This window comes from Aquarana catesbeiana, linkage group LG06 (genome assembly GCF_042186555.1).
Source record: "Aquarana catesbeiana isolate 2022-GZ linkage group LG06, ASM4218655v1, whole genome shotgun sequence".
In the NCBI taxonomy this organism is placed as follows: Eukaryota; Metazoa; Chordata; class Amphibia; order Anura; family Ranidae; genus Aquarana; species Aquarana catesbeiana.
Genome location: NC_133329.1, coordinates 37,889,941 through 37,916,856, shown reverse-complemented (window position 1 = coordinate 37,916,856; position 26,916 = coordinate 37,889,941). Strand labels below are relative to the sequence as shown.

At 45.0% G+C, this 26,916-nt stretch overlaps 1 protein-coding gene across 7 annotated transcripts in view; it reads left to right on the top strand.

The window, feature by feature from the left end:
- The window catches only part of LOC141148316 (uncharacterized), a 254,846-nt gene that overhangs the window by 213,389 nt on the left and 14,541 nt on the right, over positions 1-26,916 (top strand). For 4 of the 7 annotated variants that reach the window (XM_073635642.1, XM_073635640.1, XM_073635636.1 and 1 more), the window contains 2 exons: positions 13,229-13,261; positions 18,268-18,321. In XM_073635642.1, coding sequence (XP_073491743.1) covers positions 13,229-13,261; positions 18,268-18,321 — 87 coding nt within the window. The remainder of the gene's footprint in view (positions 1-13,228; positions 13,262-18,267; positions 18,322-26,916) is intronic. The other 3 variants (XM_073635643.1, XM_073635641.1, XM_073635638.1) reach the window with 1 other exon arrangement.

Below are 26,916 nucleotides of genomic sequence, written 5' to 3'. Positions count from 1 at the left end.
ATGATAGTGTCCCATAAGCTTTAACGGTGTTCTGGCAGCTTTGGAATTTGCCCGAACACTGCATATTGTTTGCTGTTCGGCAAGCAGGCCGAGTCAAACTTACGTGTGTGTGTGTGTATGTGTGTGTGATATATATATATATATATATATATATATATATATATATATATACACACACACACATACATACACTGTATTCAGTTTAGCTAGATCCGTTCCTGTTATTCTCTTCCTAATATACTGACAGGCCGGCAGGTGTTTTTACAATATTTACAGTTAGTGTACTGTGTATCCTGCACAGTGTGCACCTAAAGCTACCTGAAGACAAGTGCTGGTGTTCTTCTGAACCTATTAATACCACGGGCAGGCAGCTTTAGTATTTACAGTTAGTGTACTGTGTACCCTGCACAGTGTGCACCTAAAGCTACCTGAAGACAAGTGCTGGTGTTCTCATACTAATAATACTACAGGCACTGCAGTTGATTCTGCTAGCTGCGGTATAATCAGTATATATATACACATCCCAGCTTTGTGCAGCTACAGCTCACTGCAGGCCATTAGTATGTCTGGAAGGCTAACAAGGAGAGGCAGACAGTCACAAGCCAATAAAAGAGGGCAAGCAGGCTCTGTGTCTAGAGGCAACAGTGCTGGTTGTGGACACGGTGCATCCTCATCAGCACGTGGCCGTGGGACACGCTTGTACTTTTTTTCAGCAGCTGGCCATGTTGAGCCGCAACATGCGGAAGACTTGGTAGAGTGGATGACCAAGCCGTCCTCATCCTCCTCATCCTCTTTAGCCCAGGCTCAGGGTACTTTGTCTGGCAAAGCAGCTGCCAACGCGGACTCTTCCCTCGGCTCAATGGCATAAACTGACCCATGTGCCCTGTATGCCTCACGTTCTTAACTTGGTGGTGCAGTGGTTCTTGGGCAGGTACCCGGGCTTACAGGATGTCCTGAGGCAGGCCAGGAAAGTCTGTGTGCATTTTCGCTGGTCATATAATGCCAGTGCTCGGCTGGCAGACCTCCAAAAAGGAGTTTAACCTGCCCAAGAACTGTCTAATCTGTGACATGCCCACTAGGTGGAACTCAACGTTGGCCATGCTGCAGCAGCTGCACACGCAGCAGAGGGCCATCAATGAGTACCTGTGCGACTATTGCACCAGGACAGGGTCAGGGGAGCTTGTTTTTTTTCCCCAACGCCAGTGGGCCATGATCAGGGATGCATGCACTGTCCTGTCACCAATTGAGGAGGCCACGAGGAGGTTGAGCAGTGACAGTGCATGCATCAGTGACACTGTCCCCCTTGTCCACCTGTTGGAGCACACGCTGCGTGGAAAAATGGACAGGGCACTTGAGGCAGAACAGAGGCAGGAAGAGGAGGACTTCCTTAGCTCTCAAGGCTCCCTTTATCCAGACAGTGTTCCTGCGTGCCCGCCGATCACACAGGAAGGAGGAGGAGGAGGAGGAAGATTGTGTCAGTATGGAGGTGGAGCCTGGCACTCAGCATCAGCAGCAGTCTTTAAGGGATCAGTCCCAAGAAACACATGGACTTGTACGTGGCTGGGAGGAGGTGGCTGCGGACCATGTCGTCCTTAGTGACCCAGAGGACTCCAGACCGAATGCCTCAGCAAACCTACGCTGCATGGCCTCCCTGATCCTGCAAAGCCTGCGTAAGGATCCTCGCATTCGTAGTATCAAGGAGAAGGACCAATACTGGCTGGCAACCCTCCTTGATCCACATTACAAGGGTAAGGTTGCGGACCTTATCTTGCCATCGCAGAGGGAGCAGAGGATGAAACATCTTCGGGAGGCCTTGCAGAAAGGTCTGTGCAACGTGTTCCCAGAGACTGGGAGGTTACAAACTCCTGTTTCTGGACAACGTGTTGCTGAGGCTTCGGTCAGTCAAAGAAGGAGCGGTGGAGAAGGTGGCCGTCTGACCGATGCGTTCAGACAATTTTTTGGTCCGCAGCCCCAAGGTATGATCGGTTCCAGCAACCATCGCCAGCGTCTGTTTTACATGGTGCAGGAATACCTAGGGGCAAGATCTGACTTGGACACCTTTCCCACCGAAAATCCTCTGGGTTACTGGGTCTTGAGGATGGATCACTGGCCAGAGCTTGCACAGTATACAATTGAGCTACTGGCCTGTCCTGCATCCAGCGTTCTTTCGGAACGCACATTCAGTGCTGCTGGAGGCTTTGTAACCGATCACAGGGTGCGTCTGTCCACCGACTCGGTCGATCGACTGTCCTTCATAAAAATGAATCAGTCTTGGATCACCACCAGCTACCAAGCACCTGATGCTGATGTAACCGAATATTTTTTTTTGAAATCTCAGATCCCTTCAAAGACTGCCTATGCTGATGCTGAGTGACTATCCCTGAGTAATTATCCTCTTCCTCCTCAATGATCACGCTGATAGCTTGTAAGAACATTTTTGGTTCTGGGCGCCACCACCAGTGCCTAAGGCCCAATTTTTCAGCCCCTGTTTAACAGGGGCGTGTAATTACAATTTTTGATGCAATACTTTTTAGCAGGGCTCATTCCTGCGTTCCAACTAGAGTGTCTGTGAGGACTTACAGTGTTGTAGCACCAGCACCACCACCAAAGGCCCAATTTTTCTGCCCTTGTTCAACAGGGGCATGTAATTACAATTCTTGATCTAATATTTCACAGCAGGGCCCTGTGAGGGCTTACAGTGTTGTGGCCACAACAACAACTAAGGCCCAAATTTCTGCTGAGTATATAGGGCAGGCCCCTACTTTCAAACATCTAACTTACAAACGACTCCTACTTGCAAACAGAAGGAGACAACAGGAAGTGAGATGAAATCTACCCCTAGGAAGGGAAATTCTCTCCTGTAAGAGTTAATATGGGAAAAACATTTCTCCTTTCCACTGATGCTTTCCAATCCTTGTTCCACAAAAAACCCCAAATTTTCAAAAAACATTTATCATTGGGACAAAAAGTGAGGTGAAATCTTCTGAAGAGGAGTACAGACAGCAAAACAAATGTCACAGGGGTGATAACCCTTCCCTATGTTTTTCAAAAAGCTTAAAAAAGATTTTTTGGCTGGAGCTAAACACATTAAAAATGTACCTGTTCAAAATTACAAACAGATTCTACTTAACAACAAACCTACAGTCCCTGTCTTGTTTGCACCGCTTGTATACTGCTGTTCAGAGTATATAGGGCCTGGTGGCCCCACACCTTTCCTTATTTGAATTTGGGTGCGGGGTTCCCCTTAATATCCATACAAGACCCAAAGGGCCTGGTAATGGACTGGGGGGTACCCATGCCGTTTGTCTCACTGATTTTCATCCATATTGCCAGGACCCGACATTACATTAAAGCCGCAAGCAGTTTTAAATGACTTTTTACCTTTAAAAATGACATTTTGCGCAGGGACTGTTCTAAGCACGGGAAACACGCGCCACTTTACAGGCATACTATAGACACCCCCCAGGTAGGACATTTAAAGGAATATTTCATTTTTTTTTTTTTTACTTTAACCACTTCAGCCCCGGAAGGTTTTACCCCCTTCCTGACCAGAGCACTTTTTACAATTCGGCACTGCGTCGCTTTAACTGCTAATTGCGCGGTCATGCAATGCTGTACCCAAACGAAATTTGCGTCCTTTTCTTCCCACAAATAGAGCTTTCTTTTGATGTTATTTGATCACCTCTGCCGTTTTTATTTTTTGCGCTATACACGGAAAAAGACCAAAAATTTTGAAAAAAAATGATATTTTCTACTTTTTGTTCTAAAAAAAATCCAATAAACTCAATTTTAGTCATACATTTAGGCCAAAATGTATTCGGCCACATATCTTTGGTAAAAAAAATGTCAATAAGTGTATATTTATTGGTTTGCGCAAAAGTTATAGCGCCTACAAACTAGGGTACATTTTCTGGAATTTACACAGCCTTTAATTTATGACTGCCTATGTCGTTTCTTGAGGTGCTAAAATGGCAGGGCAGTACAAAACCCCCACAAATGACCCCATTTTGGAAAGTAGACACCCCAAGGAAATTGCTGAGAGGCATGTTGAGCCCATTGAATATTCATTTTTTTTGTCCCAAGTGATTGAATAATAACAAAAAAAAAAATTACAAAAAGTTGTCACTAAATGATATATTGCTCACACAGGCCATGGGCATATGTGGAATTGCACCCCAAAATACATTTAGCTACTTCTCCTGAGTATGGGGATACCTCATGTGTGGGACTTTTTGGGAGCCTAGCTGTGTACGGGACCCCGAAAACCAATCACTGCCTTCAGGATTTCTAAGGGCGTACGTTTTTGATTTTACTCCTCACTACCTATCACAGTTTTGAAGGCCATAAAATGCCCAGATGGCATAAAACCCCCCCAAATGACCCCATTTTGGAAAGTAGACACCCCAAGCTATTTGCTTTGAGGCATGTTGAGTCCATGGAATGTTTTATATTTTGACACAAGTTGCAGGAAAGTGACACATTTTTTTTTTTTTTTTTTTTGCACAAAGTTGTCACTAAATGATATATTGCTCACACAGGCCATGGGCATATGTGGAATTGCACCCCAAAATACATTTAGCTACTTCTCCTGAGTACGGGGATACCACATGTGTGGGACTTTTTGGGAGCCTATCCGCGTACGGTGCCCCGAAAACCAATCACCGCCTTCAGGATTTCTAAGGGTGTAAATTTTTGATTTCACTCTTCACTGCCTATCACAGTTTCGGAGGCCATGGAATGCCCAGGTGGCACAAACCCCCCCCCCAAATGACCCCATTTTGGAAAGTAGACAACCCAAGCTATTTGCTGAGAGGCATGGTGAGTATTTTGCAGCTCTCATTTGTTTTTGAAAAAAAAGAAAGACGAGAAAAAAAAATTTTTTTTTTTCTTTTTTCAATTTTTAAAACTTTGTGACAAAAAGTGAGGTCTGCAAAATACTCACTATACCTCTCAGCAAATAGCTTGGGGTGTCTACTTTCCAAAATGGGGTCATTTGGGGTTTTTTTTGCCACCTGGGCATTCCATGGCCTCTGAAACTGTGATAGGCAGTGAAGAGTGAAATCAAAAATTTACGGCCTTAGAAAGCCTGAAGGCGGTGCTTGGTTTTCGGGGTCCCGTACGCGGCTAGGCTCCCAAAAAGTCTCACACATGTGGTATCCCCGTACTCAGGAGAAGCAGCAGAATGTATTTTGGGGTGTAATTTCACATATTCCCATGGCATGTTTGAGCAATATATCATTTAGTGACAACTTTGCGCAAGAAATAAAAAAAAATTAAAAAAAAATTGTCTCTTTCCCGCAACTTGTGTCACAATATAAAATATTCCATGGACTCGACATGCCTCTCAGCAAATAGCTTGGGGTGTCTACTTTCCAAAATGGGGTCATTTGGGGGGGTTTTGAACTGTCCTGGCATTTTATGCACAACATCTAGAAGCTTATGTCACACATCACCCACTCTTCTAACCACTTGAAGACAAAGCCCTTTCTGACACTTTTTGATTACATAAAAAAATAATTTTTTTTTTTGCAAGAAAATTACTTTGAACCCCCAAACATTATATATTTTTTTTAAAGCAAATGCCCTACAGATTAAAATGGTGGGCGTTTCATTTTTTTTTTTTTTCACACAGTATTTGCGCAGCGATTTTTCAAACGCATTTTTTGGGGAAAAAACACACTTTTTTAAATTTTAATGCACTAAAACACATTATATTGCCCAAATGTTTGATGAAATAAAAAAGATGATCTTAGGCCGAGTACATGGATACCAAACATGACATGCTTTAAAAGTGGCGACAAACTAAATACATTTTTAAAAGCCTTTAAAAGCCTTTACAGGTTACCACTTTAGATTTACAGAGGAGGTCTACTGCTAAAATTACTGCCCTTGATCTGACCTTCGCGGTGATACCTCACATGCAGGGTGCAATTGCTTTTTACATTTGACGCCAGACCGACGCTTGTGTTCGCCTTAGCGCGAGAGCAGGGGGGGACAGGGGTGCTTTTTTTTTTTTTCTTTATTATTATTTTTTTTATTTCATCTTATTTTTAAACTGTTCCTTTCATTTTTTTTTTTTTTTAAATCATTTTTATTGTTATCTCAGGGAATGTAAATATCCCCTATCATAGCAATAGGTAGTGACAGGTACTCTTTTTTGAAAAAATTGGGGTCTATTAGACCCTAGATTTCTCCTCTGCCCTCAAAGCATCTGACCACACCAAGATCGGTGTGATAAAATGCTTTCCCAATTTCCCAATGGCGCTGTTTACATCCGGCGAAATCTAAGTCATAAAATGGTTTCTTCCGGTTTCTTAGGCCATAGAGATGTTTGGAGCCACTCTGGTCTCTGATCAGCTCTATGGTCAGCTGGCTGAATCACCGGCTGCATTTTCAGGTTCCCTGTTGAGACAGGAGAGCCAGAGGAAAACACGGAAGACGTTGGGGGGGGGGGCATTCCCTCCCACTGCTTGTAAAAGCAGTCTAGAGGCTAATTAGCCACTAGGATTGCTTTTACATGAAAGCCGACCGCTGGCTGAAAAGAATGATACCAAGATGATACCTAAACCTGCAGGCATCATTCTGGTATAACCATTCAAAGTCGTGAATGGCGTACCTGAAAACAAAAAAATGGTTAACAATAAAGCACAGTAAACGGTAAAGTATAAAAAATTGCATACCTGAAAAACAAACATGATAAAACATAATAACAATAAAACATTGCAGAAAAGAATACAGTAAAAAAGAGCAGAACAATAGGGAGAGAATAGAGAGAGAGAGAACAATAAAACGACAACTTTTTTTTTATTTTATATTTTTGTTTGTGTTTTTTTTTTTTTTTTTACACTTTTTTTTGTAACTGTAACTTTTATAACTGTAATCGGTTCCAGGTTCGGGTCTCTCAAAATGCGATGGCATCTTGGGAGACCCTGTGAAAGTGTGCCTAGTCTGTGCAGTGCTGTACCCTACGCTAATACTCAACTAGTGCATGGTAGCGTTCAAAACATTCACCAATGCAAAGACCAGGATTGTCAGGACAGGAGGGACAATAATAGTGGGTGTCACGCCTATATCCGCGCTTGCTGCAGACATAACATCTTTTTTGGGGGGGTTCGTTGGGTAGGGGTACTCGGGAGGACATAAAGAAAATGCCTCTCATGCAGCCGACTGCATTTGGTTGGGGATGTGAATGGTGGAAGTACGGGTGCTGCAGAAGCGGTGGGTTCCCAATTAGGATTGGCGAATGCAGCAGGAAGGGCACTATGGTCACGACGGGCCTGTGTTTGTCTTCTTTTTGGTGGCAGCGGGACACTACTTGTGCTTGCCACCTCACCAGCTTGAACTGCACTTATGGGACTCGCCACGTCACCAAGTGTTATTGCAGTGCGGGTTTGACTACGACAGGGGTGTACTAGGCCGCTGGTGCTTGCCAGTTCACCAAAACGCTACAAAAAAAACTGTTAGCGATCGCAGGGATCAGGCCTGACTCTGAGAACGCTGCAGTTATGCATTTAGTGTTTTGTAAGTGACAGTGATCGATCGATACTGCACTTGGGTGGGCTGGGCCGGGCGGAACGGCAAAACGCAGGTGCTAGCAGGTATCTGGGCTGATCCCGCTAACACTGCGTGTTTGGGAACCCTAAACTGCTGGGGATGCTAGTATAGATCTGATCGGATCAGATATTGATCCGTTCAGATACTATACCACTAAGGGAGGTGTACGGTGCGTGCGTGGGTGTTAGCGGTACTGGCGCTAACCTGATGCTGCCTGGGGCTGGTGCTTGCGTTTTTGGGAACCCTAAACTGCTGGGGACGCTAGTATAGATCTGATCGGATCAGATATTGATCCGTACAGATACTATACCACTAAGGGAGGCGTATGCTGCGTGCGTGGGTGTTAGCGATACTGGCGCTAATCTGACGCTGCCTGGGGCGACGCATATCACCGCTGGGCGATCAGGGGCTAAACCTTTATTCGGTAATAAACGGCGGGTGCCCTGACACTATACAAAATAAATGAACTAACCAGCGTCACCCGCAACGGTTATACGGTGATCAGTGGTGAAAGGGTTAACTAGGGGGCAATCAAGGGGTTAAAACATTTATTAGGTAGTATATGGGGGTCCCTGACGCTATAAAACGCTGACGGCGAACCTAAATATTTACGTCCCTAACTAGCGTCACCAGCGACACTAATACAGCAATCAGAAAAATGATCTCTTAGTGACACTGGTGACAGGGGGTGATCAAGGGGTTAAAACTTTATTAGGGGGGGTTAGGGGGCTAATACTCACTAATACTCACTGCCCTACCACTTCTAACTGTCACAAACTGACACCTAGCAGAAAAAAAAAAAATACTGCTTGCTGTCAGTTTGTAACGGGGGGGGGGTGATTGGGGGGGGATCGGGGGTGTAAAGTATGCCTGGCATGTTCTACTGTGTGTGTGTGTGTGTTGTGCACTTACATGTCTTCTCTCCTCGGCGCTGGAACGGAAACTGCCAAGCCGAGGAGAGATGATATCACATCCTCTGCCTGTGTGAAACTACACACAGGCAGGGGAGGATTCCCATTGGCTGGGAGCGATCGCGAGGGGGGGGCCACGATCGGATGGTCTCCCCCTCGCCTCTCAACGCTCCCAGTCACAAGCCGACCGCCGCTGGCACCGGGGGGGTCCGATCGGACCCCTCGCCCGCGGGAGGCAGATCACGTACGGGTACGTGATTCTGCCTGCCCGTGCCATTCTGCCGCAGTATATCTGCGTTAGGCGGTCGGCAACTGGTTAAGCATCATTAAAATCACTGCTCCCGAAAAAACGGCCGTTTTTAAAAGTTTTTTTTGCATTGATACATGTCCCCTGGGGCAGGACCGGTTCCTCAAACCCTTTTTAGGACAATACCATGCAAATTAGCCTTTAAAATGAGCACTTTTGATTTTGAACGTTCAAGTCCCATAGACGTCAATGGGGTTCTAACGTTCGTGCAAATTTTAGTTCCGTTCGCGGGTTCTGGTGCGAACCGAACCGGGGGTGTTCGGCTCATCCCTATTGCACAGTATGCAACTGAGCTACTGGCCTGTCCTGCATCCAGCATTCATTCGGAACGCACATTCAGCGCTGCTGGAGGCTTTGCAACCGATCACAGGGTGCGCCTGTCCACCGACTCGGTCGATCGACTGACCTTCATAAAAATGAATGTCTTGGATCACCACCAGCTACCAAGCACCTGATGCTGATGTAACCGAATCATTTTTTTTTTAAGTGTCAAATCCCTTCAAGACCGCCTATGCTGATGCTGAGTGACTATCCTCTTCCTCCTCAATGATCATGCTGATAGCTTATAAGAACATTTTTGGTCCTGGGGGACGCCACCAGTGGCTAAGGCCCAATTTTTCAGCCCCTCTTTAACAGGGGCGTGTAATTACAATTTTTGATGCAATACTTTGCAGCAGGGCTCGTTCCTGCATTCCAATTAGAGTATCTGTGAGGGGTTGCAGTGTTGTGGCACCAGCACCAGTGCCTAAGGCCCAATTTTTCTGCCCCTGTTCAACAGGGACATGTAATTACAATTCTTGATCTAATATTTCACAGCAGGGCCCGTTCCTGCACACACCAAGAGTAACTGCGAGGGCTTACAGTGTTGTGGCAACACCAAAGACCCAATTTTTCTGCCTCTGTTCAACAGGTGCATGTAATTACAATTCTTGATCTAATATTTCACAGCAGGGCTCGCTCCTGTGCCCACCAAGAGTAACTATGAGGGCTTACAGTGTTGTGGCAACACCAACACCTAAGGCCCCAATTTCTGCAAAGTATATAGGGCAGGCCCCTACTTTCAAACATCCAACTTACAAATAACTCCTACTTGCAAACGGAAGGAGACAACAGGAAGTGAGATGAAATCTACCCCTAGGAAGGGAAATTCTCTCCTGTAAGAGTTAATATGGGAAAAACGTGTCTCCTCTCCTCTCTACTATCACCCATCCTTGTTTCACTAAAACGCCCAAATTTTCAAAAAACATTTGTCATTGGGACAGAAAGTGAGGTGAAATCTTCTGAAGAGGTGCACAGACAGCAAAACAAATGTTACAGGGGTGATAACCGTTCCCTATGTTATCCAAAAAGCTTAAAAATAGATATTTTGGCTGAAGCTACACTTTAAAAATGTACCAGTTCAAAATTACAAACAGATTCTACTTAACAACAAACCTACAGTCCCTGTCTTGTTTGCACTGCCTGTATACTGCTGTTCAGAGTATATACTGCCTATTAATGGACTGGGGGGTACCCATGCCGTTTGTCTCACTGATTTTCATCCATATTGCCAGGACCCGACATTACATTAAAGCCTCAAGCTGTTTTAAATGACTTTTATTCCTTTAAAAATGTCATTTTGTGCAGTGACTGTTCTAAGCACGGGAAACACACGCCACTTTACAGGCATACTATAGACACCCCCCAGGTTTGATATTTAAAGGAGTATTTGACTCTTATTTTTTCACTTTAAAGCATTATTAAAATCACTGCTCCCGAAAAAACAGACATTTTTAAAACTTTTTTTTGCATTGATACATGTCCCCTGGGCCAGGATCCAGGTCCCCAAACACTTTTTAGGACAATAACTTGCATATTAGCCTTTAAAATTAGCACTTTTGATTTTGAACGCTCGAGTCCCATAGACTTTAACGGGGTTCTAAAGTTTAGGTGAACTTTTGGTCCGTTTGCAGGTTCTGGTGCGAACCAACCCGGGGGGGGGGGGCGGGGGGGTTTGGGTGTTCGGCTCATCCCTACAATTTTGGATTTCTCCCATAGACAATTCACTATAGCCGACAATTCACTATAGCCGCTATTACTTCATGACTTTTTTTCCCCTTTAGAAATGTCATTTTGCTCTCGGACTGTTCTAAACCTGGGAAAAAAGCGTCACTTTACAGGCATACTATAGACACCCCCCAGGTAAGAAATTTAAAGGAATATTTTACTTTTATTATTTCACTTTAAGCTTGGGGCAAAACCCGGGTCCCCAAACACTTTTTACGACAATAACTTGTATATAAGCCTTTAAAATGAGCATGTCATGGTTATGCAATAGAGTTTCTCTGTCAGCTTACCTGTCTCCATGTTTTCATCTCTAAAGACCAGCTGCCTCTCACCTGACTGGTTTTATAACCTCTCCTCTAAGCATGGCCCCACCCCAGGTCCTATCAGGGAACCCTATATTAACCTGTGCACTGCAAGCCAGCAGTGCTGATCAACCATTGTGTGTTAGCCTCCGTGTGTACTTGCTGTGTTTCCTACGTCTGATTCCTGTTACCGACTTTAGCCTGTTCTTGACTCTCCTTGTCTGCTTGTTACCCTGACCTTTGGTGTGTTATGTTTATCATTGTCTGCTAGTTGCCCTGACCTTTGGGTTACCCCTTACTTCCCTGTCGTTCCAGCCTGCTGCCTCCTTCCTCTTCTCCTGTAGTCTATGGTAAGCGTGAGCTTTGAGACCCTGGGGGCCGCGACCTGGAGCCAGACTGCAGCGCAGTCCATCCTCACCACTAGAGGCTCTGGTGAACACCCGCTGGCTCTTAGACGCCGCGCCCTGGGGAATCTATGCTCTAGCTCCCACTGGGATCCATGTTAGTTATCCTGTAGACCTGCTTCCTGAACCTTCCAGGGTTCTATCCGCAGCAGTCAGTCCTAAGGTCCACTACCTTAGCGGTGCACTTCCGACTCCTATAGAGTGCATCTGTCACCTGGTCCCAGGTGACCTGACAGTTTGATCAGCCATGGACCCGGCTGATGTGCCGCTACCCACAGATTATCCGTTACAGGGCTTAGTTCGCAGACTTGAGGCCCAGGAGTCACATCAGACCCAAGTGATGCGATTCCTTCAGGATTTGGCATCCTGTTTTGAACAGGTTCATGCCTCATTAGGACCCCCGGTTCAACAACCTCAACCGCTATCTGCTGCTGCACCTATCGCACCAGTCGCAGCCACACATTCATTACAACTGCCAGCTCTGGCCCGTTTCTCTGGGGACTCCAAGGCCTGCAGGGGGCTCCTTAGCCAGTGCACGATTCATTTTGAACTTCAGCCCCAAAACTTCCTGTCCGATCGGGCGAAAGTAGCCTATATTATATCCCTTCTGTCCAGCGAGGCGCTAGCTTGGGCTGCCCCTCTGTGGGAACTGAATGATCCAGTGGTTTCTAGCCTGTCTGATTTCTTGAAACTTTAATAATAATTAAATAAATTAATTTTATAATAATTAAATATAATTAATAATTTTATAAACAGAGTGCATCTGTCACCTGGTCCCAGGTGACCTGAGAGAGCACTTTTGATTTTTCATGTTAGTGTCCCATAGACTTTAACGGTGTTTGCATGTTCTGGATGCGAACCGAACGGGGGGGGGGGTGTCCCATCCCTAGTTAGATCGAGAGCAATAATTCTAGCCCTAGACCTCCTCTGTAACTCAAAACATGTAACCAGTAACAATTTTTAAAGCGTCGCCTATGGGGATTTTTAAGTACCGAAGTTTGGCGCCATTCCACGAGCGTGTGCAATTTCTAAGCATGACATGTTGGGTATTTATTTACTCGGCGCAACTTCATCTTTCACATTATGCAAAAAAATTGGGCAAACTTTACTGTTTTTTTTTTTTTTTTTTTTTTTTAAGCATGAAACTTTTTTCCCCCCCAAAAAAAAAAAAAAACGCGTTTGAAAAATTGCTGCGCAAATACTGTGCCAGATAAAAAGTTGCAATGACCACCATTATATTCTCTAGGGTCTCTGCTAAAAAAAACATATATAATGTTTGGGGGTTCTGTGTAATTTTCTAGCAAAAAAAAAAGATGATGATTTTTACATGTAGGAGAGAAATGTCAGAATTAGCCTGGTGGGAAAGTGACTACATTGCTATCTCAGATCTTGGTGTGTCTTTCCTCCCTTCTGAGAGTCCCCGATCATACATAAGTTTTGGGTGCACTGTTTTTACCTTGCAATTTCAGAGTGTTTGCATTAAGGTTCCCAATGTTAAATTATGTTTTTAAATATTGAAGGTAATGATATATAGCCTTCTTTGGTCTTTCCCTGATGTTAGGTTCTGTGTAACCTAGGGTTTTCAGTAGCAGAGGGTTTTCATTTTTAGAAAAAGCATTAGAGTGTGTGTGTGTGTGTTATATATATATATAAAACTTAAATGGTAAATATAACCCACTTTTCTGTCCCTTTTTCCTAATGCAGTGGATGCAACAATCAAGACTGTGGAAAATCCAGGTAAGAGATTACATATAGGTAATAAGAACAAATTGGAGATCTTATTCAAGGGGACCAAAGTGTCACATGAACAATACATTTTGTTTGTTCAACCACATGAGTACCAGTTTGTGTACATCCCTTCATTACCTGGCTATTGTTCAACTTCCAGTGCTATAAGAGTTTGACTGACAATTACTCGTTGTGGCTTGAAGGTTAATTGCTTCTGTCAAAACTGTCTCTATTATAGGACATAGGGGGCTTGGATTGTATGCTTCTTAAGGGCAGGCATTGGCGGCCCGTCAATAGGGGCGAACAGGCACCGCCCCTCACACAGCTGTCTATGGGAAGCTTGACGTGTTGCAATCAGGTGATTGCGGCTGAGATGCTTCATTGGGCTGTCTTTAGAGTGTCCTTGGGGCGCAAGCAATGCACCCCGAACATTCCCACTCTATAATGATTGCTCCTATGCTGGTTTGTGATTGGAGCAGTCCAGAGGACGGTAGGCGGTGCTTTTCGTGGAACCACAGCGTCACTTCCAGTTTCCCACCACTCACTGTGTGTGGATGAAATGGAGCGCAGAGCAAGGCCCGAGTGGCGCCTCTCTGTTTCTTGGATGGACCAGACCGGTAAGCAGCAGTGCAGCACCAAATCAGAAGTGTCGCGGCCCACTATAACTGTTCTCAGCTGGTATAATCCCACTGACAGCCTGGAGCCCCTCCACTCTGCACACACACTTTTGCTTCTCTCTCCACTTTAGTCCACCTGAGTCAGTCAGTGGCAGTGCAGACTGGGCCCAAGGGATGAATGATTGCGAGGATCGGGGTATGTGTTGCATACGGCCCAGAGGAGAGACCTTCCTTCATCATCACTGAAGTGACTGCAGATATACATCATCTGTCCTGTAGTGCAGGGCTCAAAATTTCAAGTCCTGAGCTACTAGCCAGGCCTCAAAGGTTACTCGCCACCAGTGCCCCACTCAATTCCTACCCTGCCCCGCCCCTAATTCAGCCCCTGGACACACCCTCAAAAATTATCTCAGGAAATGACACTTAAATGTTTTATGTAAAAATAAGTTACAAAAATATTATAAATATTAACAACAACTTTATCAGTGCAGCCTCACCTGTGCCCCTCCGTGCAGCCTCACCTCTGCCCACCATTGCAGCTACACTGTGCCCGTTGCAGCCTCACTGTGCCCATTTCAGCAATACTGTGGCCATTGCAGCCTCACTGTGCCCATTGCAATCTCGCCTGGGCAGAGGAATGCATGGCTGGAGGAAGAGGAGAGCCGCGGGATAGCACGCTGTTACTGGCGCTTACATTATAATTGTCTCCACTCTGCTCGACACAGCCCCGCCTCCTCCTGACCCCATGCCTGTGAACTCATCGCAGCATTGGACCGGCGTTCTGTCTATCACAAGCGCAGGTCAGGAGGAGGCGGGGCTGTGTCGAGCAGAGTGGAGACAATTATAATGTAAGCGCCGGTAACAGCGTGCTATCCCACGGCTCTCCTCTTCCTCCCCGGGGCGATCACTGGGAGAACGGCTCCCGATCAACCCCGCCAGCGGTGCTCTCCCATTCCCAGGCTGGCAGCCCAGCTCACCAGCCCTCATTTTCCACTCGCAAAATGCGAGTGGAAAATTTGAGGGCTGCTGTAGTGTGTTCAGCTATATTGTATACACCCACCTTCCTTCCTGTATAGAGACCTTTCTCCATCATCACTGACTGCAGATATACATCATCTGTCCTGTTACTGTATATATAGCTGTATACAGGACAGATGATGTATATCTGCAGTCAGTGATGATGGAGGAAGGTCTCTATATACAGGAAGGAAGGTGTGTGTGAGAAAGAGTAAAGAGTGTAAGATTTTTTATATATATATATATATATATATATATATATATATATATATATATATATATATCCCCCACCTTCCTTTATATACTGATACCATCCACCCCCTCTATATACACATACTTTACACCCTCCATACTGTACAGGCTGCATTTGATGGGCACAGTGAGGCATTTTCAATATTTTATCTAGCAGTAATGATAGATAATAACCTGATAAATGGCTATTCACAGTCCTGCATTACAGTCCTGCCCACAGTTTCATTTTTTTTTTATTTTGCGTCCACCCCCAAAAATCTTGTGCACCAGCCGCCAGTGAGGGCAGGGATGATATAAATGTGAATGATTGATGTGAATGTAAAGCACTACATATATTGTTGGTGCTATAGACATATATACCTGTAATACCTGGCCACTTATGCAAGTTTTCTGCACTACGGTTTTCAAAAACAGCGCTACACCCACCCACCTTTTTTCCATGGTGTGGTAGTAAGAGGGTTACATTGTAAGTCATGGCAAAAAATAAACTTATGCAGTACATTTCAGCAATACATGCCCATTTCCAATGTTTTATCACTGTAAAAATTTGAAATGAATGAAATACTGCTAGTAATACTGCTAGTAATACTGCTAGTAATCCAGCATCCTCTTAACTACTTTTGGTGATCTCTGCCTCTGCTGCACCAAAAACTCAAGCAGGGTGTCAAGGATGGGGTTACCAGGGGTACAGGTACCAGGGAGGCTGGACGACAAGTGAGATATTTCCACCTGTATCTCACCCTTTGAAAGCAACCAGCACACGGGCAGATTGTTGTGAGAACTACACATTTCCCAGTTTGGACAGGAACAAAAAGCTGTACAACTGCATATACAAATAATCCACTAAAAAGCAGGCTCTACCCAGATCTAGTGGAAAAAGTAATATCATACCGCGCTAAAATTGCACAAAATAGGAAGCACCAAGCTGCAGCTCAATTTGTAAGACATATACAAACATATTAAAATGGGGAAAAAAAAAGATACCAGAGGGAGATACCAGAGGATCGTAGCTCAGTGGATGGACCAGCGATCCAGATAACAGGAACATAAAAAGAAACTCTCCATAGTGTAAAACCATAAAAAGCTATTTTATTGTAAATAAAAATATTGCACTTACAATAAAGTGGAAGTTCAAAAAGCTCGTAGAGGAATGCCGGCCAGCTCGCAGACACCTGTTTATTCTAGATTTTGTGGGAAATCTTAGTAGTATTAACAATTTCTACCCAGATCTAGCTGGGTGACCACACACGCAAGCAGTCTAGCAATTAGCACACACTTCTGAAATTTCTCAAGCTACCCTGTGAGTTAGAATTTTCCTAGTTAGAGCAGACTGCTACGCACATTTAATTTAGCTTCCCTGTAATCTGAGGAGCAGGGGTTTATTATTTAGGTTTGCTCTGTGTTTCACGGGCTGCTATTCTGATTGCTTTCCCCTGTCTTCTAGAGGATTCTAGAAGCATAGTGGGAAGGAGGACAGCCTGAATATTTATGGGACTCCAGACAATTTTTGAAGGGGTGTGCCTAGTAAAAGGTGACAAAAGCCCATAAATAGTCGGACGCCTGTGCAGCAGAGTGCGGTGTTCCTGGATCCAGTTCAGTTCTTCAGGAGGAGACCTCTATTGAGGGCTCTGCCCCCTAGGGCAGAAGTGTGAAAGGAGGCCAGACAGAACACACCAAGGTCCCAACTAGGCTAAGCTTGAGGGCCGATTTGCAGGTTCTAGTCCAAGGATCCAGTTGGGTCAAGAGAACCAGGAGGAAGCTGTAAGAGAGAGCTCAAGTTGTCCAGAATGGACAATGTGTGCGTCTACATCTCCCTCACTAAATAGAACCTGATGGATATTGACAGGAGGCAACTGATGATCCTGTGGCAAAGTGAGTACAAGACACCAGTGCTGAAGAGTTTCAGTGTGTAGCTTTGAAACCCTGGGAGGGTGACAGTCAGCCTAGAGATCCAATGGGGCATTCCTTTGTGCAAGCTCAGCTAGAATTGTGCAGCGCAATCAGAAGTGTACGCAACGCAGCCAGAAGTTTTGCAGTGCAGTCAGTAGTTTGTGAACTGAAGCCAGCACTCCTTGTTGCACCACTCTCTGCAAGCCGCCTCCTCTGCCAGGTGCTGTCAGCATTCGAGCGTCGCTCTCCGCAAGGGATGCTTAGCTCACTGTAAGTTTTATTACCAGTTCACTGCTTCCACCCAGACTGTACCGTGTGTTGGAACTTTCACCTTAATAGACTACATTGCAATCTCAGATCTTGTGAGTCTTTCCTCCCTTCTGAGTATCCAATACGGAGCCCCGCTCATACATAAGTTTTGGATGCACCGTTTTTACCTTTCAATTTGAAAGTATTTGTATTACAGTTCCCAATGTTAAAATTATGTTTTTAAATATTGAAGGTAATGATATATAGCCTTTTTTGGTCCTTCTCTGATGGTAGATTCTGTGTAAACTAGGGTTTCTGTCCTTTTTTTTTTTTTTTTTTTTTTTTATAAAACTGTATTTTTTATTGAAAAAATTTCAAAGAGAAAACAGAAATTTCAATATAAACAAACATATCAAAGTTGTGATATGAGACAATATATTGGGTAAGAAAAGTCCACACATACAAAACACAGTAGCGAACTACACATCATATGTAGAGGTATGAACAACTCATATGTAAAATAGAAGATAAAATAGAGGTCATACATGAATAACAATATCAAACTAAGACAATACTGGTGAGATCCAACAAAACTAAGAGGTACCATATAGTAAACATTTGGGGGAAAGGGGGGGGACTCACAAACGAAAATTTCGGAGAGAAAGAAGAAAGAAAAAGGTTGGGTCTGTCATGATATGGTAGCTAGCAGTGGGATCCCAAACTCCGATTGATTCCATGAATCCCAGATTTTATTAAATTGAGAGACGTTGTCATCCTTAATAAAATTAAAAAAAAAAAAAAAAATATTATAATAATAATAAATATAAATATATTATATATATATATATATATATATATATATATATATATATATATATATATATATATATATATATATATATATATATATATATATATATATATATATATATATATATTACACACACACACAGTAAATATAACCCACTTTTCTGTCCTTTTTTCTTAAAGCAGTGGATGCAACAATCAAGACCGTGGAAAATCCAAGAAAAAGACCGCATACAGGTAATAGGGACACATTGGAGAGGTTATTCAAGGGTACTAAAGTGTCACATGAACAATACATTTGTTTAATACATTTGCTCAACCACGTGAGTACCAGTTTATGTACATCCCTTCATTACCTGGCTATTGTTCAACTTCCAGTGCTATAAGAGTTTGACTGACAATTACTTGTTGTGGCTTGAAGGTTAATTGCTTCTGTCAAAACTGTCTCTATTATATGACATAGGGGCCTTGGATTGTATGCTTCTTAAGGGCAGGGATGATATAAATGTGAATGATTGATGTAAATGTAAAGCACTACATATATTGTTGGCTCTTTAGACAAACACACATATTTTACATGTATGTATGTATGTATGTATGTATGTATATATATATATATATATATATATATATATATATATATATATATATATATATACACATACATACATACATACACATACACACACACACACACACACACACACAATGTACCTGTAATACCTGGCCATTCATGCAATTTTTCTGTACTGCTGTTTATAAACAGAGCTCCACCTACCCACTTTTTTCAATGGTGTGGTAGTAAGAGGGTTAAATTGTAAGCCATGGAAAAAATAAAACTTATTCAGTATGTAGCACCCTGATGTTTAGGCGGGGTTGCTAGTAAATGTATTTTCCAAGTGATAGTTGCCTTGGCAAATTGATAGGAGGTCAATTGATTTTGCCCTAATTCAGGACTTGCTGCACTTCTGTCACTAGATGGCCGGGTATCTGGTGGCATTAGATAATTGTAAGGACAGATTAGGAATGAATGGGTTGTCTCAGCCAATGGGCAGGGATTTTCTTGGGTCCCTTGGCCTGCTGGGAGAGCCTATTTATATGGGTGGAGTCAGGTGATCGGGGTTCTGTGCCACCTGGATGGCTGTCTGGGAGGACATGTGTTGTGCAGCCCTGGGCTGCTAGGCCAGAGCCTGAGGCCTATCCCGGGGATATCTGGCTGCTAGACTGTCTGAGAGCCTATTCAGAAGCAAGAGAGCAGCGTAGGGTTCGGATTGCAGCTTGCAGTCCCAACCAGAAGTGATGAGTCTGCTGGCTGGAGAATCTGTCGTGGTCAGAGGTAGGCGGGAAGCTGTTGCCACTAAGGGACCATCCACCGTCTTACCGGAGACCACTGAGTAGCTGAAGCAAGTACCAGAGCAGTATTCTCACCAGTCAGGGACAGTGAAGAATTGGGAAACTTCAGCAGATGTCAAGCCAGGGACCCAGCCAGTGGGGCGACGCTTGCAGAACAATATTATGTGCCAAGCCAGGGACCAAGCAGGCTAGTGGGGTGATGCTGGAGGAGTATCTGTGAGTGCCAAGCTAGGGACCCAGCAGGGAAACGGGGATGACACTAGAAGAAGATACTGAATGAGAAGATTGGAAGAGCTCAGGGGATCCAGTGGCAGTGAATCAGCAAGTCTAGTGAAAGAAACTGGGAGCTCAGTTGAGTGAAGATCTACAATAGAAGATTGTAGAGGAAGTGAATAAGTTCATTACAACCTTTGTTAGAAACGGTTTCAAAATTGTTGCCATAAGAGACAGCGGTCTTACTCATGCAGATGTGGTGTCTTGCTGAATGCCTTTCCCCGCATGGCTGTCTGCCTATAGAAGTCTTAGAGTCTGCTAAATTAACATTGCAACTATTAAAGGGTAGAAGAGAACAAGAAGACCTTGACAGCCACACCGGCAATGGATATATCCGTCTTTTATTCAAAATACAGGATCATGGGGTACACAAAACACGACTGTGGGGTGGTACAAGAATAGCTGACACGGAAGAGATTTTCTACTTCTGGCTGAGGAGGAGGAGGCATGACGTAACGTGCCGGGAGCTGGGGGAGGGTCTCGGTGTCAGAGGGATGAGAGCGGTGTGTGCGACGGCGTGTGCTGCACGTCCGTATCCCAACAGCCGGGAGTGAGAGACCGTGGCTGCCTAAACGCTTCTCCCTCCTCCCTCCCCCCCTCCGCAGACAGGGCTTGCCGCCCTGCTGACTCGAGCGGGTGAGAGAGCCGCCCGACGAACACCGGGGACCGGAGCCGCACCTGGATCTCTGACTCAGCAGTTGGAAGGAGGAGCTCCCGCATTGGCCTCTGGCACTTTCGGTCGCCCCCCCCTGTGAGGCGGTCGCCATAGAACTCTCCGGACTCCGCTCCCTCCTCTGCACCTCCTGCGCTGAGACAGGTGGTGGGACTACAGCAGTGCGAACAGGGCTGCCTGACTAAATCGGCTGGAGAGGAGAGTCGAGCCGAGTGTGGACTGACCCCCCCGCCTCCCCTCCCCTCCATCGACACGTGGACACAGTTCCTGAAGGAGTCCCCCTGGAGCACGCCTGGAGTCAGGTAGGATCAGCCTGGCTGATATTAGTGCCTCTTGAACTGGTACTTGCTAGGGCAACTGCTATGGTAATCACAGTGGCGGAAGGAAAGGCATGTTTACTCTGCAAAATAACTCTGAGCTGGGCACAGAAAGAGGAGCCAGCCTACATTACTGCTGTGTCTAGAGTGGACATTTAAACAGGGGGAATCGCTACCTATTTGAAACAGCAAAAGGTGCTCGGTCTATCCGAGCGACGTTAATATATAAGCACCCCCTTAAGGACCTAACTTGAGCGTACGCCCCTCTAAGGCACTCTCAAGCTGGGTCCAAGTTGAGACCGCGGCTGGCTGACATTTTGGCTCCCCCCCCCTAGGACAGAACTGTGACAAAAGTCGGGCTGTACCAGTTAAAGTTAACTCATACAAATACATAAGGTGCTACAGCGGGCCCTCCCTTAAGTGAGGGGCGTAGGTGGGGTATCCTCCTGGTGTCAGAGTCTCCGCACGGGCAGAAGCGGAGCCTAGATTTAGCCAGTGAACTGGTGGTGGGACTAACTAGGGCCTTTAAGACTAAGTCTGCTGAAGGGGTGCGGGGCTGAACATGAAAGGGCGCCCCCAAAGAACGGCGGATTCCAATAAATCTAGAGACAGCCTGAACTCAAGCACTATTCAAAAATTCCTTAAAAGCCCTAGTTCGGACAATAAACAACAAGAGCCAATGGATACTAAGGACAGAAAAAAGGCAGTCCCTAAAAATAAAGGAGTCCAGGGGGGGGCCGCTACCTCCGAGACACACACGGAAGGACCCTTAATGTTTAATATGGAGACAGACCCGTCTAGAGAGGTGCTCCCTACAAAAACGGAAATACAAGATATGTTTGTGAACTTAGAAAAAGTAATTAAAGCTGAAATCTTGAATGTGAGAACTGACATGGGACATCTTCTAGCAAGAGTGGAGGGGATGGAGAAGGAGGTGGAACAACAAGGAGGAGAAATAGCCACTTTAAAAAAACAAGTAAAAACACTACAGAGGGGACACAGAGAGCTGTTATTTAAAATGGAAGAACAAGAAAACCAAAACAGACGTCAAAATTTAAGGATCAGACTACTGCCAGAACATAGAGATGAGGACTTGTTCCTAGTCTGCAAAGAGCTTTTTAACCCCCTCATGGGGAAAAACCCAGATAGTGATCTGAAAATTGACCGTGTTCACAGAATTAGGAAACCCCATAATTCAAGAGGCGACACACCCAGAGACATTATCGTGAAATTTCATCAGTTCGAGGACAAAGCCAACATCTGGGCTAGACTAAGAGGGGCACGGCCGATTAAATTTAATAACCAAGAGATACAGATCTATTCTGATTTATCGGCCGGTACATTGGCAAGAAGGAGACAGCTGAGGCCCCTATTGGACTTATTAAGAGATGCAAACCTAAAGTACAGATGGGGGTTTCCGCTGTCCTTGACAGTAACTAAGGAAGGCAGGTCCTGCACCCTGAGACAAATGGAGGACTTACAGGACTTTTGTGGGCAACTTGAAATTGGGGTTCCTGCCATCCCTGAAAATGTCTTCCCGTAGGGCTCCTCGAGGGGGGAGGGGGCGGGTGCGGGGGATATGGCTGGGGAGGTGGGAGGGAGGAGGATGGATAATGAGGATGGGACCAGGCATTTGTTATAACTGGCGAAAGTAGTCACCGACGCCACCTCTGTACCGAGATCCACCCCAGGGCACATGGGTCGCAGAGCGGGCGTGTATAGATGTCTACCCTGCGATCCACTTGCCTAGTAATGGCGGGAGGTGGGCGGGGGGGAGAGGGGAGGGGGGTGGGTGCTGGGGGGGGGGTAGGGGACGCTGGGAAACGAGAGGGGGGGGAGGGGGGAGGGCAAGGGGGGGGGCCACCCAGGGCAGACTTACTTTTCATAGAAGATCACTCCTTTTTCACAACGTTCTTAATATGGCACAAGGCCTAGGTCAAATGGATTTCTTATGCTTAACATATAACGTTAAGGGCCTAAACTCCCCTAACAAGAGACATAAACTACTAAAAGAACTACACCACCTCAGAGCTGAGGTAGTATTTTTACAGGAAACCCATCTTTCATATAACGCCAATATAAAACTCTACTCAAAATATCTCCCATCCTGGTTCTACAGTGATTCTCCAACAAAGCGAGCTAAGGGGGTGGCAATTGGTTTCGGGAAAAATGTCAATTTCTGCCTGATAGATAGGAAGAGCGACTCGGAGGGGCGTTCTTTGTTTTTAAAAATTAGGCTAGGAGCGAGAATTCTCACCCTCGCTAACATCTACTGCCCAAATAGAGACCCACCAAAATTTTTGATGAGGGTCCTAAATGAGCTACTGGATTTTAGAGAGGGAGAGGTGATTGTAGCAGGGGACTTTAATTTTTGTTTTGACCCATCTCTAGACAGCTCATCAAATACGCGGGGGATGAGTAAAAGCACTCTGCGAAGAGTAGGGGCTAAACTACATGACAGCCAGTTGTTAGATATGTGGAGAATTCAGCATGCGGGGGTGAGGGATTATTCCTTTTTTTCCCCCGTGTATAATACACATTCTAGACTAGACTATCTCCTGGTAGATCACAGATTGGTGGACTCAGTAGTCGAGACCAAGATTGGGATTCGAACATTATCAGACCATGCTCCCTTTATGATGAAATTAAAACTAAAAGAGATGCACAAACCCCCGTTTACGTGGCGCTTAAACGAGAACTTAATCAAAGACCCCAAAACCGTAGAAAGAATTCAGCGGGAGATAGACGATTTTTTCCTAACCAACGATACGGGCGAAATAGGGGGGATGATGGTCTGGGAAACCTTTAAAGCATACATAAGAGGGATACTGATCTCGATAGGTGCAGGGTTGAAAAAAGAAAGAACAAAAAGAAAAAAAGCACTCATTGCAGACATTTTTAGGTTAGAGCAGCTACATAAAGCTTACAGAGGCCCGGACAAGACTCTATTGATGCACCTAACCACCAAAAGAGATGAATTGAGGGACTTAATGGATCAGGAGACGCAACACATAATGAACAGATTCACAAGAGAAAGGTTCAAGTGGGGTAACAAAGCAGGAAAACACCTGGCCAAAACTTTGAGGAAAAAACGGGACATAAACTTTATAGATAAGATACAAAACAAAAATGGAGTATTTAAATACGCTTCGGGGGAAATTGGAGAAGAATTTAGGCATTACTTCAAAGCCCTATACTCAGTGAGCAAATCAGGGGGTAACAAAGGGACCAACAATAGCGCAGAGGCCTTTCTTACAGAAGCAGGGTTGCATAAACTGTCCGAATCAGACTCAAAAGAACTTGATAGACCCATAACAGAGGAGGAAATTAGTCTTGCCCTGGGTTCCTCTCCCCCGGGGAGAAGCCCAGGACCGGACGGCTTTACAGCGGCCTTCTTTAAAACATTTGGAAAAACACTGATCCCGAGGATGTGTAGGCTGTGGAATGAATTAGGATCCCAGGGAGAGATGAGCAAGGGAGCTCTGCTGGCAGCGGTGACCCTGATCCCCAAGGAGGGCAAGGACCGCACCCTTTGCTCCAGTTACAGACCTATAGCGCTTATAAACGCTGATACTAAACTGTACGCAAAGGTGCTTGCATCCAGACTTAGGGGAAAGATGGCGTATCTGGCCCACCCGGATCAGGCGGGCTTTGTCCCCGGGAGAGAAAGCAAAGATAATGGGGTGCGGTCCTTGCTCCTGATGGAGGCCTTCAAGAGCAATGGAACCCCAGGTCTATTCCTGTCAATCGACGCCGAAAAGGCCTTTGACAGGGTAGACTGGGGTTTCATGTTCAAAACGTTGGAAGCCATGGGGGTGGGAGAAAAAATGCTAAAATGGATGAAAGTTCTGTATCACCACCCCTCCGCCTTTGTCAGGGTCAACAATTCCCCCTCAGCTCAGTTTGAGATGAAAAACGGCACTAGACAGGGCTGTCCGTTGTCCCCCCTCCTGTTCGTGTTGACACTGGAGCCGTTGCTAGCTGCTCTCCGCAAAAATCCTGATATTAAGGGGTGTATGGTAGGGAAAGAGGAACATAAATTGGCTGCATATGCCGACGACGTCCTCCTATACATCACAAACCCGAGGATCTCGATCCCTAACATATTAGCGATTATCAAGAAATACAGTGAGTTATCAAACTACAAGATCAATTTGGGAAAATCAGAGGCTCTGAGTGTCGGCATGGACAGGAGGGATGAGGTCTGGATCAGGGACACTTTTAACTTTCCAGTAAGGGACAATATTCAATACCTAGGGGTTAAGTTGACAAACTCTATGCAGAGGACATATGCCCTGAATTTTCTGCCCCTGCTGGATGAAGTCCGATTAGAGACGAAGAGGATGAGTCACTGCCCGACCTCATGGTTAGGGCGAATCAATGCAGTAAAAATGGCGCTGGCCCCAAAGGTATTTTATAAGATGCAAATGTTGCCTATCCCATTGCCTCAAATTTACTTTAAAAAGTTAACACAAATACTAAAGGGTTTCATTTGGAAAAATAAGAGACCAAGGGTAGCACACAAAGAATTATGTAGAGGGAAAGCCAATGGGGGACTGGCCCTCCCGGACTTTAAAAAATATCATTATGCAATAGCAATAGCACGAGCAGTTGACTGGGTTAAGGGAGAGACCACCAAAAGATGGGTCAACCTGGAAATAGGTTTAAGTGGAGCACGTTTGAACACAATACTTTGGAATCCCCCATGTTGTAGAACACTAGGTCCAAATACACACACTATTACACAGCACACTTTTAAAATTTGGGACTGGATGCACACTTCAAACGGGTGGGAATACAATTCACCATTGATTTTTTTAAAAAATAATGAGCTGTTTCCTCCAGGGATGGAGGAAGTGGGGGGCAACTGGATTATAAACAACAAGACACAAGTTAAACACATTATGAAGATAGGGAAAATAGGCACGTATGAGCACATAAACACATATAGAGAGCTAATGAGGCTTGACCGATGGCGGTATACACAACTATCGCACTTTGTTAAAAGCCTCCCGGCTCCGATACGGGAGGAGAACAATCTTTTGCCAATAGAGAAGTTATTTAATAATAATAAGCTGAAAGGTTACATTTCGGCCATATATAAAATACTACTGAGTGCGGAGGAGTTGGAAATGCCACCATTCGTTAAGAAATGGGAGATAGACCTTGGGGTATCATTAGATGAAAACGCAAAGGGCAACATACTAAAAGCCACACACAGTACGGCTTCTGACATAAAAACAATAGAGTCAAACTATAAATGCCTATCCAGATGGTACGCCACGCCCGTACAGATTAATAAATATCAACCAGATAGGTCCCCTAATTGCTGGAGGGGATGTGGGATGCCGGGATCCATGGCTCATATTTGGTGGAGCTGCCCAGTGGTCAAAAAATTCTGGGTAAAAGTAATCCAAATAATTAAAATGATCACGGGCAGATCAGTACCATGTGACCCATGGATTTGTTTGTTCCACAGTGCGGAAGGAGGTAAGAGGGAGTACAATATGTCTTTAATTCCAGTACTATTAAACACCGCAAAAAGTGAAATCCCCAAGAATTGGCAAAACACAGAAGGTCCTAATGTCAGGGACTGGCTGCTTAAAATACAGGGACTGTATATTTTAGAGAAAGGGGATATAGAGGGGCTTCTTAGAGATGATGCATCGAGGAGAGGTAGATGGGCAATGTGGTTGACCTTTAAGAATTCTCTTTCATATGCCGAATTAGTCTCGAAGTGAGCTGTCCCAAGGGGGTATCCAGTAACCACATCGGAGTAAGGGAAAAGGAAATAGAGGTCTGCTGGGGGGGGAAGGGTGGAGGGGTTTGGGGTTAGGGGGGGTGGGTTGGGAGGGGTTACTGAGAGAGGATGTTGAGATCATGGAATGTCTTTGTTAATTTTATTACTGTATATGTTGTAGCCTCGGCGACTCTCTCAGGTTTTGTACGGTCTGTGAAAAATTTAAATAAAGATTTAAAAAAAAAAAAAAAAGAATAGCTGACACGTTTTGCACTAAAACCAAGTGCTTACTCATAGCTCACTTAGCACTACTATAGGGTGTCCTGGCCCTAGACCCTCTCTCCCACAGTTCTGTTTAGGAGCCAATAAATCTCTTTTTGCATTCAAGAATGTGTCTGGCGCCCATTAATCTACCTTGCATTGCACCCACCATGCCTCGTAACCCACTCTACATAGAAGGATGTCAGCTGTCCCTA